The sequence below is a fragment of the Tenrec ecaudatus genome, chromosome 7 (genome assembly GCF_050624435.1).
Source record: "Tenrec ecaudatus isolate mTenEca1 chromosome 7, mTenEca1.hap1, whole genome shotgun sequence".
NCBI classification, from domain to species: domain Eukaryota; kingdom Metazoa; phylum Chordata; class Mammalia; order Afrosoricida; family Tenrecidae; genus Tenrec; species Tenrec ecaudatus.
Window position 1 is genome coordinate 10,365,721 of NC_134536.1, and position 12,993 is coordinate 10,378,713.

Here is a 12,993-nt window from a genome sequence, read left to right on the forward strand (position 1 = left end):
CCCATTGAATTGTCTTTCCCCAGCCCCTGGTCAACCGGTCTGGTAGCTTGGCTCTAAGGGATTGCAGGCCCCGGCTGGCCATAATGCAAAACCAGGACCGGCCACCACGGGCAGAGAGAGCTCGGCGCGCAGCCGGGAGGTGCTGGGACGAAGAGCACAAAGGGCCGCCAGTCCGGCTTCAGTCACCTCCAGGACTTCCCCAGGGACAGGTGGCCCCCCTGCAGGAAGGGTCGCTTCTCCCACCTCGCTATGTAGGCCCCGCTGTCGCCGAAGCCACTGCTCAGGCCTCAAGTCCGTATTTCGTGTCCGAGAGACGCGCCAGAGGTTTTCAATGCAGACAACTGTTTGGGGAGATGAATTTGTTTCTATAGTTGCCTGACGTGAAGGACCAGATTGCAATGGGAGCAGCCATTGTGGGTAGGTTGGTGGGCCTCAGCCTGTTTCTGGGGGACGGGGGGCCCTGGCACACACACACGTGCTCACATCCGACGAAGGAACGAACCATGGGCATCTTAGCAGATGGTACCTTTACCGCCGACACTTGTTTACGTTTCTGAAAGCTCAGCTGATCACGAGGGTGAGGTTGACAGGACCCAGCTAAGGCCTGTCCCTGCACCACAGCTCAACGGGCTGTGGGGGGCCATCGGGGCTCCTATGCATGACACCTTCTTAGCTTCTTAGCAGAACATCAGACAGGAGAAAGTGGCCCATGAGGTCTGAGGGATTTGGACGTGACAGGTTTTCAATGGTTAAAGTAGAGGGGTTTCCTAAGGGAGGTAGTTTAAAGCTCACATGAAATCACAAGACTGCCTGTGCACCCTCTAACCCCCCCCCCACACAAGAAAAAACCCCAACACTTCAATGCCTTTAGAACTGAACACAAACTTAATTTGCACAGTGAACACTGATTCCTTACCAAACAAAAGGTGTCAAATAACTTCTAAGACAATACCATGCGGTAATCTCTCCCGTGACATTAAGCAAATCCACTCCAAAGAGCAACAGACTCAACTAGAAGGCACCATTTCCAAAGATGACACTTTGTTTGCACTTCTCCCCCCGCCCCTCGTTCTGTTCCTTCTGTACACATTTTAAAGTGTGAGCATCTTGTAAATTTCTGAAAAGTCTCATAGAAAACAAACAAAAAAGAGGGAAAAAAACCACAATAGTTCAGAGGACAAAGCAGTGTCTGTCAGCAAGACGTGGTCACCACGGGCTCCTTCCTACAAGTCCTGGTCTCTCAGACTTTGTGCTTTTAAGAACTTGGGGTATACTTTCCTCTAGGTCCTAAATGCTTCCTCAGCCCCCCCCCCACTCCCCCTTACAAATCTGGCTAGACCAGAGGATGTACACTGGTATAGATAGGAACTGGAAACACAGGGAATCCAGGACAGATGATCCCTTCAGGACCAGTGGTGAGAGTGGTGCTACCGGGAGGGTGGAGGGAAGGTAGAGTAGAGAGGGGCAACCGATTACAAGGATCTACATATGACCTCCTCCCTGGGGGACAGACAACAGAAAAGTAGGTGAAGGGAGATGTCGGACAGTGTATGGTATGACAAAATAATAATTTATCAAGGGTTCATGAGGGAGGGGGAAGCGGCGAGGAAGGGGGAAAAATGAGGAGCTGATGCCACAGGCTTACATGGAGAGCAAATGTTTGAGAACGATGAGGGTAATGAATGTACCAATGTGCTTTACACAATTGATGTGTGTATGGATTGTGAGTTGTGTGAGGCCCCAATAAAAATGATTAAAAAAAAAAAAGCTTGGTGTATAACCCAAACCATGACATCAGTCTCAGAAGGGCTTTTACTTTTATGAGTGACCAAGAAAACACAAAAAAGTGGGGTGTGTGTGACGGTGTCAGATCTCTTCTGGGTTGTATACACCTTTGATTCACACTCTGATTGAAATATCCCAGCAACACTGGGCATCCTTACACATGCCCGCACTTCAGGCTCGGAGCAGTGCAATCTGTTCTTTGCAAGCAGATGTATTTAGAGAACTATAAATGGGATTTTAATTCGACACGGAGTTGGCTACATTGTCCTGGAAGATGGCTGGTTGACTAAGCAGTGTGGGAGGTGGTAGATGGGTGGGGGTCGGGGTGTGCAGGATTTGTTTCTTCTCCGTGTGACACCAGCATGTCCTGGTTCACACTGATTAGAACCGTGTGTCCCCGTGTAACTCTCCCTTCTCTGCCTGTGAGGAATGTGAGCCAACGTGCTGGCATGTCAAGAGGACTGGGGCTTGGTGGCACCGACTCTGACGGGAAGGGTGCAGAGCAGAGTAGACAGGGCGAGCCATGCTAACAGGCGACCACGCAGCAGTTGCCCAGAGATGCGATTGTGCCACAGTCCCAGTCCCTGCGAAACGCATTTAAAAGCTACTGTGTAGCCAGACAGGATGAACTATGAGAATATCAATATGCCCAGAAACAGAAATACTCACTTTGCACGATGGACATCACATGCGATAGAACAGCTTTTTGCTCTTTGTGTTTTTAACACTGCACGATAGATAGTGCACAAGGTGGAGGAGGCAAGAGCACAATTACTTCGAGGTGTGCAGAGGAGAGGGGGGAGGTCATGCTCCAGGTGCAGACAGGCTTAGCGAAGGGCCAGCTGTTAGCTTGCGGGCTACGGTGCTTGGAGGTGGGGCTGCTTCTCAGCACGGTTGGCAGCCCCCTCATGCTGGTAGTTTGAGAACTCGCATACTTCAGTGTCCTTGGAGTTAATTGCTTCAAAGGCAGGCTAATTAGCTCAGTAATTTGAGAACACTATACCACTGCTCCCCAAGCTAAAGTAGGGGACCTGTGCCAGTCCCTGCCACCCTTAGAGCTTCACAGGAGGGACGATGAGCACACTGTCATTTCCTCTCTGTCCCTGCGTTACTGACCACCCTTGGTCCACTTGTTCACTACAAACCACGGGAAGGAAACTGGAACAATATTCAAGAACAGCCGTCACAGTGCTTAACAAGATTTAATGTACATTTATTCGTAACGTGGAACATATAAAGATTTTATACTGAATAAATGATATTCATTAAGCCAGAGGAAAAGGAGGAATTTACATCAACTTTTTTTCTTTTTTTTCTTCTTTTTTTAAACTACATTATCTTGAAATACAAATGTGAGTTTTCATCACTGAAAAATCTTTGAAGTTGTGTTTCTTCCTTTTTGTTTCTTTTTCTTTTGTCTGTACTGGTAACCATTTCCTAAATCGATCCGTATATGCAACCACTTCCACACCTTGATCCATGAAGCAAACTGTGACCAGCTGCTCTCCCGAGATAGAGCATGGCTTTATACATACAGAAACTTGTACATTACCCTCTTTCTTTTTTACTATTTTTTGTGTTTTTGTTTTGTGTTTTTTTTTCTTTTTTCCCTCTTTTTCTTTCTTTATTTTTTTTTCTTTTTCTTTTTGGAGCTATGGCCCTAATGAAAAAATATATAAAATAAAAATAAAAAATTATTTCAATCTACCATCACTTTGTAGTTACCACATCCTGAAAAAGAAACAAACAAAAACCTCTGTACTGAAAGAAAAAAGAAAAAAAATGAGGGTATGTTCAATGTACAACTTCTATATACATCACAGCCGATAGGCAGTAAAAAAAAAATCTTGTTTTTTAAATGATGAAAGGAATTGTGAAAACTGCCGTGTGGAAGGCCGGCCGACAGACAGCAGACAGGGCTAGAGTGGTGAGGAAGCAGGTGGTGATCACAGAGCGTCAGGGTCAGGCCCGGATTTTCAATGGTAACGTAGAAAATGACTTTGATTTTGCGCCTGGCCCTAATGTAACCATTTTCCTGTGGAGAGACCAGTTCTGTCATTTCATAGTCTGACGACTGACTGACCTTGAGCCCGATCCCCACATCTCTCTAAGTTTCTATTGCACAGAGCTGGGGGTGATGGGATAACAGGGGTTCTGTTGTTGTTTCTTTTCCTGATCTTAAAAAAATAAAACATGTAGGAAATGGATCATCGTTCACCCTTTTGGCCTCGATGTGGTAATGTTTTCCCACCTTAGCACGTGTTACCACAACATTTTTCTCTAGAGTCAATTCGCTTCCTCAGAATTTAAAAATAAAAAAAGCAATACGACATGGAAAAAGAGCGACTACAAAAGGAAATTCTATGAGAAACAAAAGTGACCTCTGAATGCATTAGACAGCAACTTTGGTTAAAAAAAAATTGTGTGTGTGTGTGTGTGTGTGTTTTAAAGAGATGTACTTTTACACACAGATGGCAAATATTGATTTCAATAACTGTTCGAATGAATGATTTCTTTAATTCCCAATTGGTAAATAGTGAAGGGGGCAGAGGAGCAGGACTTGCGTCTCCTTCTTCTTCCTACTGCTGGACAGAGAAGGCCAGAAGGCAGGCGGCAGCGCTGTGCGGCCCTCTAGCTCCACCCACACGTGCTTGCCTCTCACTTGTGTCATAACTGCCCGATCTGAAAGAGTACGTCACAGACGACAGACGCCACCAGGGAGTTCAGGACCGCCGATATCGAGATGTCCAGCAGCCGGCCCTCGTGCAAGAGGAACTCGGAGCGGTTCTCGTCCACCCTGGCCATGGCCAGCAGCGCCTTGGCCGCCCTGCACATCATGTCCACGCTGGGGGGCTCTAGCGGCGGGGTCTGCATGTGCAGGAGGCCGTGCTGGCTCTGCTGGTACTGGGCCATCGTGACCCCGTCCTCCAGGAAGCTTATCAAGTTCCCAATGCTTCCCTTCTGCACAGCGATTGCCCGCGCCGCCAACGCGTCCCCTTGGGCGAGGTTCGATAAGAGCGCCATGGACATTTCTCGACAGACTGGGTTCTTGCGGTCCCCAACGTACCTAACTAACGTCGCATAGAATTTCTCCTGGCGGCTGAAGGGCGGCGTGGCCAGGATGAGGTCCACGTTGTTGTCCTGGATGCTGAGTTTACAGAGGGTTTCCAGCACAAGTCTCTGAGGCGACAAGACCGAGTTGGGCCCCACGGTGGGAAAGGGGTCCTGCGCCTCTGCCGAGGGGCACACCATCCAGTGCAGCAGGCCATCCAGGATGGGCAGGCAGATGCTCTCCGTGTACGCGGACAAGTCCAGCTGCCCGGAAATGTTGGCCAGCGTGACCAGCGTGTTGTCCCGCAGCACCTCGAGGCAGTCCCACCACCACTCGTCCTTGCTGCAGGCCGCCCCTTTGTCCTCGTCGTCCTCCTTCTCGTACGTCTGCGGCGCCCGCTTGCGCTCGGGGTGCTGGTGGTGCAGGAGGATCAGCTGCCCCAGGATCAGCACCAGGCCCGGGTGCTTGGACATCTCGGCGTCGTTGCCAGGCACGAAGGACAAGCTGCGGACGATGTTGGACACGCAGAGGCAGCGCTTGGCCAGCGAGTCCTGCCAGTGCGCGATGGTGCACAGCGGCGCCTCGTCGCGGCTGCGCGGCTCGTCCTCCAGCAGCTTGATGCTGCGGTGGCTCTTGGCCTGGTGGATGCCCAACGGGAGCTTGCTGCTGTCGGCCTGGCCGCCGCTGGCCGCGGCGTCCTCGGGCAGCGCCCCCGGCCGCGCCGACAGCACGTCGTCGATGGTGGCGAGGAAGCGCTTCTCAGGCGGCTCGTCCGCGGCGCCCGGCGCGTCGGGCGCCCTCTTGGCACCTGCCGGGGCGGGCGGCGGGCGCCGGCGCGGCGGGATCTCCAGCTTGCTCTCGAAGTGCGTCTGGATGTGCTCCGTGGTGTCGCCGCCGCCCAGCTGCCAGTGCAGGAGGCCGCTGCTGAACTCCTGCGCGCGGCCCAGCCGGTCCGAGCGGTCCACCACGAACAGGCGGTTCTTCTTGACCACCTTGATGGGCAGCCGGTCGAACTTGCTCGCCTGCTTGGGCGTCTCCGCGGGGGAGGCGAGCGCCGAACCGCTCTGGTCCTCCTCCGCCTTCTCGCCGTCCTCCTCGCCGTCCTCCTCCTCCTCCTCGTCCTCCTCGTCGTCGTCCATCCCCAGGGCGGCGGTGGCCTCCTCCTCCTCTGCCCCTGTCGCCTCGGCGGGGGGCGAGCCCTCCCCTCTCCGCGCGTGCCCCAGGGCTTTTTGGCTGGGGTCTCCCACCTCGTACTCCATGAGAATTCCGAAGATGTCGATGAGGCATTTTCTGAAGTACTCCACCAGAAGCTCAAGGAACCCCGACAACTAGAGGAGGGGGGGTGACAAACAAGAACAGACTCGCAGTCAGGACTCGGGTGGGGGCTGAAGGCCTGCCCTCCTTTTTCAGACCCTTCAGGCCTCCATGTGGACAGTCTGCCCTGCCTTCACCCTGGGACATACCCCCCCACAGCACACTTCTTGGCCGAGGTCCCCTCTCCTACAGTCCCAGGGTGGACGGCTCGAATGCACCACCCGGAAGGAGATGCGGGCAAGATAAGATGGGGCCTCGGCAGGTGGCAGGGCAAGGGCCCGCTTGGGCTGTCGGCTAGCACCCTGCGGTTTGTGGGTCTGCGCTAACCCAGGGAGCCTCTCTGGTGGCTGTTGGTGGCCTCTCCACCCCCCTGTCCACATGGGACAGGACACTGGTTGCTAGAAGGGGGGTGGGTGGGTGAGATTTATGGACTCTTTTCACACAAAGTGAGTCTTGCCAGGGCGTTTCGGGCTTTTATCCAGGGTTTTACTGTTATTTGCCTCAGGTGCCGTAGGTTACCCTCTTTTTTGTTCTCCACGTATCTTTTAGGGACGCCCATTCGGGCAACCTTAGTGGCTCATCACTGTGGGAAATTACAAGCGAATCGATTTGGTCCCTGATAAATGAATCAGGATGCGTCACAGGGAGGGCACGACTTTGTGCCTCGGTTGCGCACGGCTCTGGCTGAGCCTCAGAGAATCAGCCGTTTGTATCAGAGGAGACAGCGCAGCGTGACCCCCTGGCCCCCATTCTCAGTCCAACCACCGCCGTGTTTAGGGCCGAGAACGAATGAGTAGGCACAGCTCCCCGCGAACATGGGCTTCCTGCAATGTTTATGACCTTATTAAATATACTGCCCAGTGACTGAAAAAATGGCCTTTCTGGGCTACCGTGAGGACGGAAACAAAGAGAAGGGAGAGGAAATGGAAGAGCCTGGTCTCATTTCCACCGAGCGCGGAAATGAGGTTTTCTGGCTCCCCTGCCCTCAGCTGTGGAGGCGCGGGCTGTTCCGAAGCGGGAGGGAGGCGCCCTGTCCGCAGCTGCTTTACCGCGGCCCTCCTTGACCGGGCGGGCCGGCTCTCTCTCAGCTGCTATGTGGACAGCTCCTCCAAGCCCAGCTCGGAGCACAAGAGGGTTCAAGTGCATGAAGAAGTACTTGGCTTTGCAACGACCGCTTCAGGGTACTTGGGAGAGAGGCACAGAGGGGTAGGGGCTGTGAGATGACCACTGGTTTTGAGGGGCTGACACACGCTCCGCCTAGTTCTCAGCCCTTCTGAAGACCGAGCTGCCAGCTCGCTGGCCTTCCCTGAAGAATTCTGCGCTCTTCAATGTCTGCCATGTCCAAATGGCAGTCTGGGCACCCTGCTCGTTCCTTCTTGATGTTCTTCGAGTTTGGGGAACTTAGGAGTCAGAAAGGCCAAGGCCAGGCCCTGAGGGGGTGTGGGGTAAAGTACATTCCTGTGGAAATACTCACAGAACAGCCTTGGCTGTCTTTTCTATCTTTTCCCCTTTCCAGTGTGGTTTTCCGTAAGTAAACAAAGCACAACAAAAAACTTCCTTCTGAGTAAGCCCCCATCCATGTCTGCGTCCAAGAAAAGCTATCAAAGATGGCCCCCTTTGAGTCCCCCCAAAAACAGTTGCCATCGTTGCGGAGCTGAGCTCTCTGCCTTGAATTTAACTGCCACTGTGTCGTGGCTACACCGTTCCTGGGAAGGGACCCTAACGAGACAGAGGCGAGAACATTTCTGAGAGAATTTGTCTGGGGCCGCCCACTGATGGCAGAAGACACGTTGACACACACTGTGTTTGGAACAAACCATTTCCAAATTGGAGCCGGAACCTGACCAGCACTTGTGTGGGGCTTGCCCCCGTCTACGGACAGCTGGTTTTTGACCAGCACAGCGCTGAATGTATTGGCTGCGTCAGTGAGGGCTAACTTAGGCTGTGGTCCTTAGTTGGGCTGGGGCTGACTTACCTGGGAGAGATTGAAGGTGGCGACCGTGCTGTCATCATACAGGAGAATATTAATCGTGTCCAGAGCCCAAGTGCTCTCGGCCAGGAGCCCCGATTTGAGGGACATCATCACGCGCCAGGCCTCAGGAGTTACTGAAAGCAGGAACACAAGTTAGCATCAGCTCCATGCCTTGCACGGACAGAAGACAGGGAAGAGGCCAGAGCAATGCTCATTTTGTTCGGAGTGTTGGGAGAAGTGAAAGACTGCGTGAGAGTTCAGCAGGCTGCTTCCTAGGTTTTCCGTGGAGTGCATGACCTGATGTTTAAATCGGCCCCTTGTTGGTTAAACCTGGGCCCTAAGTGCTTCCAGCTGTGGGCTGGTGAACACAATGGCTTTGCTCATCTTCGGCTTTCTCTGTTGCCATCTAAGAGAATCTGCGGTGAGGTCATCAGAGATTCGAGCCACTGAATCGACCCCCCCAAAGTGGCATCTGTCTGTGGAGGGTTGGCAAAAACAGAGCGTAGGCCAAGTTTAACTTCCAATCAAGCACCTCCTGGACTGTCCCATGCGGCCCCCTCCACATCTGGGGCCTGCCCCACGGCAAGCGGTGAGAGCCATCCACCCGCCCCTTGGCAAGTCATGCTTTTCGGACCCTCCCTCAGTCTAAGCCCACGCACTGGATGTGGAAGGGTTGGACTGCCTACTCCCCAGCCCCGCTCCGGTTCCTGATCTTGAAGAAAGCAAGATGATGACATGCTTTTCCAGGGTTCCTAAGGCGGGCCCCAGAGAACAGGCTCATCGTGGATCTGCACTGCAGGTGGGTGTGAGGTGTCACAAGGGCGGAGGCAGCAGCAGTGCCGTCAGACCGTCATGGTGTAGGGAGGCCCACCGGAAGGGGAGCGCAGTGAGGGGTGGGGGCTGGGACTGCGGGCGCTCCTTTTTTCTTTGTAAAATTAGGGATATACATTTCTCGGGGCTAGAGACTAAAAGTGATATAGCAAGCACCAAGTCATTAAAAATTTTTAACTACTATGTCGTTAAAGAAGCATGCGCTCACACACATCCATATCCACATGTCTATCTCCTTACTCTGGATATTAATTACATCCAGTGACTGAAAGTATCTTAATTTCCTAACCACTGCAAATGATTTTAAACCAGGTGACTTGGAGCATTTCAAACATGTCTCTTTATGCATTTGAGCTCTATCATTTCTGTGGCTGTGTTAAAACTCAAAAACCAAACTCACTGTCACTGAGTTGATTCCAACTCATCGTGGGGTAGAACTACCAACCCCTGTTGGCTTCTGAGACTCCCTTTTTATGGGAGTAGAAAGCTTTGCTTTTCTCTCTGAGTGGCTGGTGGTTCAAAGTGCTGACCTTGTGGGAGCAGCCCAATGTGCAGCCACTCCACTGCTGGGGCTCCCCTTTACCGTGTTAAAAATACCACAGAAATCATGTGGGCAACTTGCGTGCCTTCCACTATCCTAAACCCCTAATTAGTATTAGACATTCCAGTAGGATGATGCAATTAAGATAGCCCTCAAAGCCTTAATTCCTAATGTGACGTGTTATCCTTCTGGACCCTGTCATCTCATTTTGGAAGGGATTCTCTGCTATGGTAACGGACCAAGACTGAGGCGGGATTGAGTCTGAGGTTAGTAACAAGGGTGGGAACCAAGTCTCGGCCCTGGTTTCCGCGGGGGTGTGGTCCCTGAAAGACAAACCCAGCCCTCCTTCAGAGCCGCTCCTCTGTGTGTAAGAGCCATCTCAGAAGCTGAACCGCAGCGAGAAATGTGGAGTCCATCAGAAGAAAACGCTCCAGAACTCTGTCTGAAGTGGCAGAGGCCGGGACCGGAGACCCCAAAGACTGTGGCACAGAGACCATAGGACAGAGCAAAGAAGCCAGAGGCCCCAAAAGGCAACCAAGAAGCCCAACAGAGGAGCAGCCCTGAGACGATGGGCTATGTGGCAGAGAACAGGACAGGGAAGCAGAGGCCATGGACCATGTGGCTGAGAGGCTGAGAACCAGAGAGACTTGGCTACTGACAGGAGGGGTTGCTGGGGATCCAGGACTGTATGTTATGTTCACTGATCCTGACTGTGGTCACCTCTAACAGACGCCCCTGATCGTAAGCACTGGCTGTTTGAGGCCAATGCAGCAAATAATAGAACCCGGCCAAGAAGTTGCATGCTGTGGGGTGGAGGCTGAAGTCATGTCTGACCCCTGCTTCCTGGCACAGACCAGACAGCACCCCCGCTCCCACACTGTTTCCATAGATAGATACTCAACATTAGTTAGCATCGACTGAAACAGTTCCATGCCCCGACTCGTAATGTGCGATACGGATTCACTAGCTCTACATTTCCTCAGGCCAGTCCTCCTCCGTTCAGCACCTATGACAGCTCCTTAAACCCCGCCCACAGCGCTCAGAGAGCGTCTGTCACCCACCTAACATCCACACGAGGCTGGATGCTTCTTCATACACACTAGTGGTTTCCAGTGAGATGAGTGGGACTAACCTAAGGAGCTCTGGTGGTGGAGTGATAAGGTCAACAGTTTGAAACCACCAGCCGCTCTGTGGGAAAAAGATGAGGCTCAGAAACCCACAGAGGCAGTTCCACTCCACCCAAAGGGGGGCTCTGAGTGGGAAACCGCTCAGGGCAGAGTTCTCCAGTCCTCTGGAGGGGCAGCGGAAGAGGAAGGCACTCAAGGAGGTGGACTGACGCGGAGGCTGCCACCCTGGGCTCGGGCATGGGAGCAGTTGTTGAGGATGGCGCAGGGGCGGGCAGGGTTCTCTTGTGTGTGGGGTCCAATAACTCCCTGGTACCCAACAGCAATGCAAGATGAAAAGGGGACACCTCTCCCTGGATCCCCTCAGAGGAGCGAGGAGATGGGCAGCTGACTTACCAATGTCTTTTGAGGTAATCTTCCGCCTCTGCTTCAAGACGGGCTGCGATGCTTCCACCGAGCCGGGAGGAAAGGTGATCTCCCTCCGGATGGGGGGTGGCTGGGGCGGTGGGCCGGCCACCTGGGAGGAGGGCCCCGAGGGCATGACCTTCTGCATCTTCATGGAGGGCAGGAAGGGGGACTTGCTGGGCGACATGCGGTTCTCCAGGGAGCGCTGGAAGGACGCGGGGCTGGGCGCCCTGGAGCTGTGGTTTGGCAGTGATGGCGGCGTCTGGTAGGAGGGCTGCGGGGGCCTCGTGAGGGGTTGCATGGAGGCTGACGACGGCATGTAAGGCTGACGCTGGCTGACATGGGAAGGCCACTGGCTCTCGTGATTGATCCGCTGGTCGGGCACCAGCATCTCCTCGGTGCGGCTCACGCCGGGGTAGGGGGGCGCCTGGGCCGGGCCGCCGGGGCCCTGCCGGGTCTGGTAGGGATAAGGCATATCGTTGCGCGCCGCCCACACGGGCTGCTGGGGGCCCTCGCTGGAGGCCGCCTGCAGGGGCCCCCCCAGCATCTGCGGCGGGAGCCCGTGTGGCTGCATCTGCCCGGGCGCCTGCAGCCGCTCACGGTTGTAGGGGTACGGGTACTGGGCCTGCAGGGGCCTGCGGTCCGGGCCCGAGTAGGAGCCTCCGTACTGGCCGTACAGCTCGTGCTGCTGGCCGCCGTACTGCATGCTGTACACGTCGCCCTCGTGGCGCTTGGCTGGCGGCCCGTACATGCCGTCCATGTGGCGCTTGTAGTTCTGAAACCCAGAGAGACCCATCACGCACTGATCACGCACCTTGGGGAAGCCGGGTGGGGGTGGGGAAATGAGGGACCAAGTGGGTGCCCTGGGGACCCAGAGTCCCCCCACCCCTGGCTGCAGGGGCTGGGACAGCAACCTTGTGTGACTGGAGGGAAGGGACCAAGCCTCAGGAGGCCTGTGGGAATGCGTTTGGCTCCTCAGACTGGGCAGTGTCCCTGACACACAGTATTCTAGGGACGCCCCTTCCCCAAGTCCAGCGGGTCCAAGTCAGACTCGCTCAGGCCTGGCTCCAGCTTGTGGGGAGGACGGCTGGGTGTACCACCCTGGGCACCAGCATGTACTCTGGGAGGCGCGGCCACCCTGGTTTAATGCCTCTCCTGTCAAGCTCCTGTCAAGTCAGTTAAATTAGCCCTCCAGTGAAATGAAATGTTTTTAACCTCCCTTGTGGTTAAAACACAAAAAACAAAAACAACTCACTAGAATCAACAACAACAAAGAACCCACTTGCCAGAGGGCCCTGGGCAAGCTGTTAAGAATAAGCAGGTCCTCGGTGCCCAAAAGCTATGCTCAGACCCTGCTCTCCCAGCGGGAACGGAAAATACATTTGGCCTTGTTAGTTGGGGACAAAGCAATCGTGCACAAAGCCACTGTACACCGGGAGCCACGGCATCAGCTGTGACACACGGTGACTGTGTGCGTGCGTGTCGGGGCAGAGCAGCGCCCCACAGGGGCTTCAAGAAGCACATCGGCCGCCCGTTTCTCCCAGGGGGCTCTGGGCTGGACTAGCATGCCATCCTTTTCGGTGAGCCATCCCACACGTACCCGCGTGTGTCGGCCAAGGTCAAACTATGCCCACGTGGAGGTTTATCATTATTAAAAAAAAAAAAGCCAGGTAACTTTGGCTAGCAGCCTAGTGCATTTTATGTTGCTTCTTCTACATGTCTTCTTCCAGACAGGTGCGACTCGGGCAGCCCGCCCGCCAGACGCAGGGTTAAGCTCAACCGAGCTGGGGCTGGTGATTGCCCACAGGGACGAAGGCAGAGAACTGCCAGGCTGCTGGTGACATGTCACGCGTTTCAGGAAGCTGAGCTCGTGAGCGATGTTCCACTGGCCGACCTCTGAACTCTAAGAACCCTTTCTGGCCTGAAGCACACCGACCCCAAATGCCCCGTGGGCGCCGCGCCATGTCTG

General features: G+C 54.2%; 1 protein-coding gene across 5 annotated transcripts in view; it reads right to left on the bottom strand.

Annotated features, from left to right (window-relative positions):
- Positions 1–2,979: 2,979 nt before the first annotated feature.
- Positions 2,980–12,993, bottom strand: part of ARID1B (AT-rich interaction domain 1B) — a 405,831-nt gene continuing 395,817 nt past the window's right edge. For all 5 annotated transcript variants that reach the window (XM_075554341.1, XM_075554339.1, XM_075554340.1 and 2 more), the window contains 3 exons: positions 11,016–11,799; positions 8,127–8,257; positions 2,980–6,165 (listed from right to left, as the gene is read on the bottom strand). In XM_075554341.1, the coding sequence (XP_075410456.1) occupies positions 4,453–6,165; positions 8,127–8,257; positions 11,016–11,799 (2,628 nt within the window). In that variant the 3' untranslated portion in view covers positions 2,980–4,452. The remainder of the gene's footprint in view (positions 6,166–8,126; positions 8,258–11,015; positions 11,800–12,993) is intronic.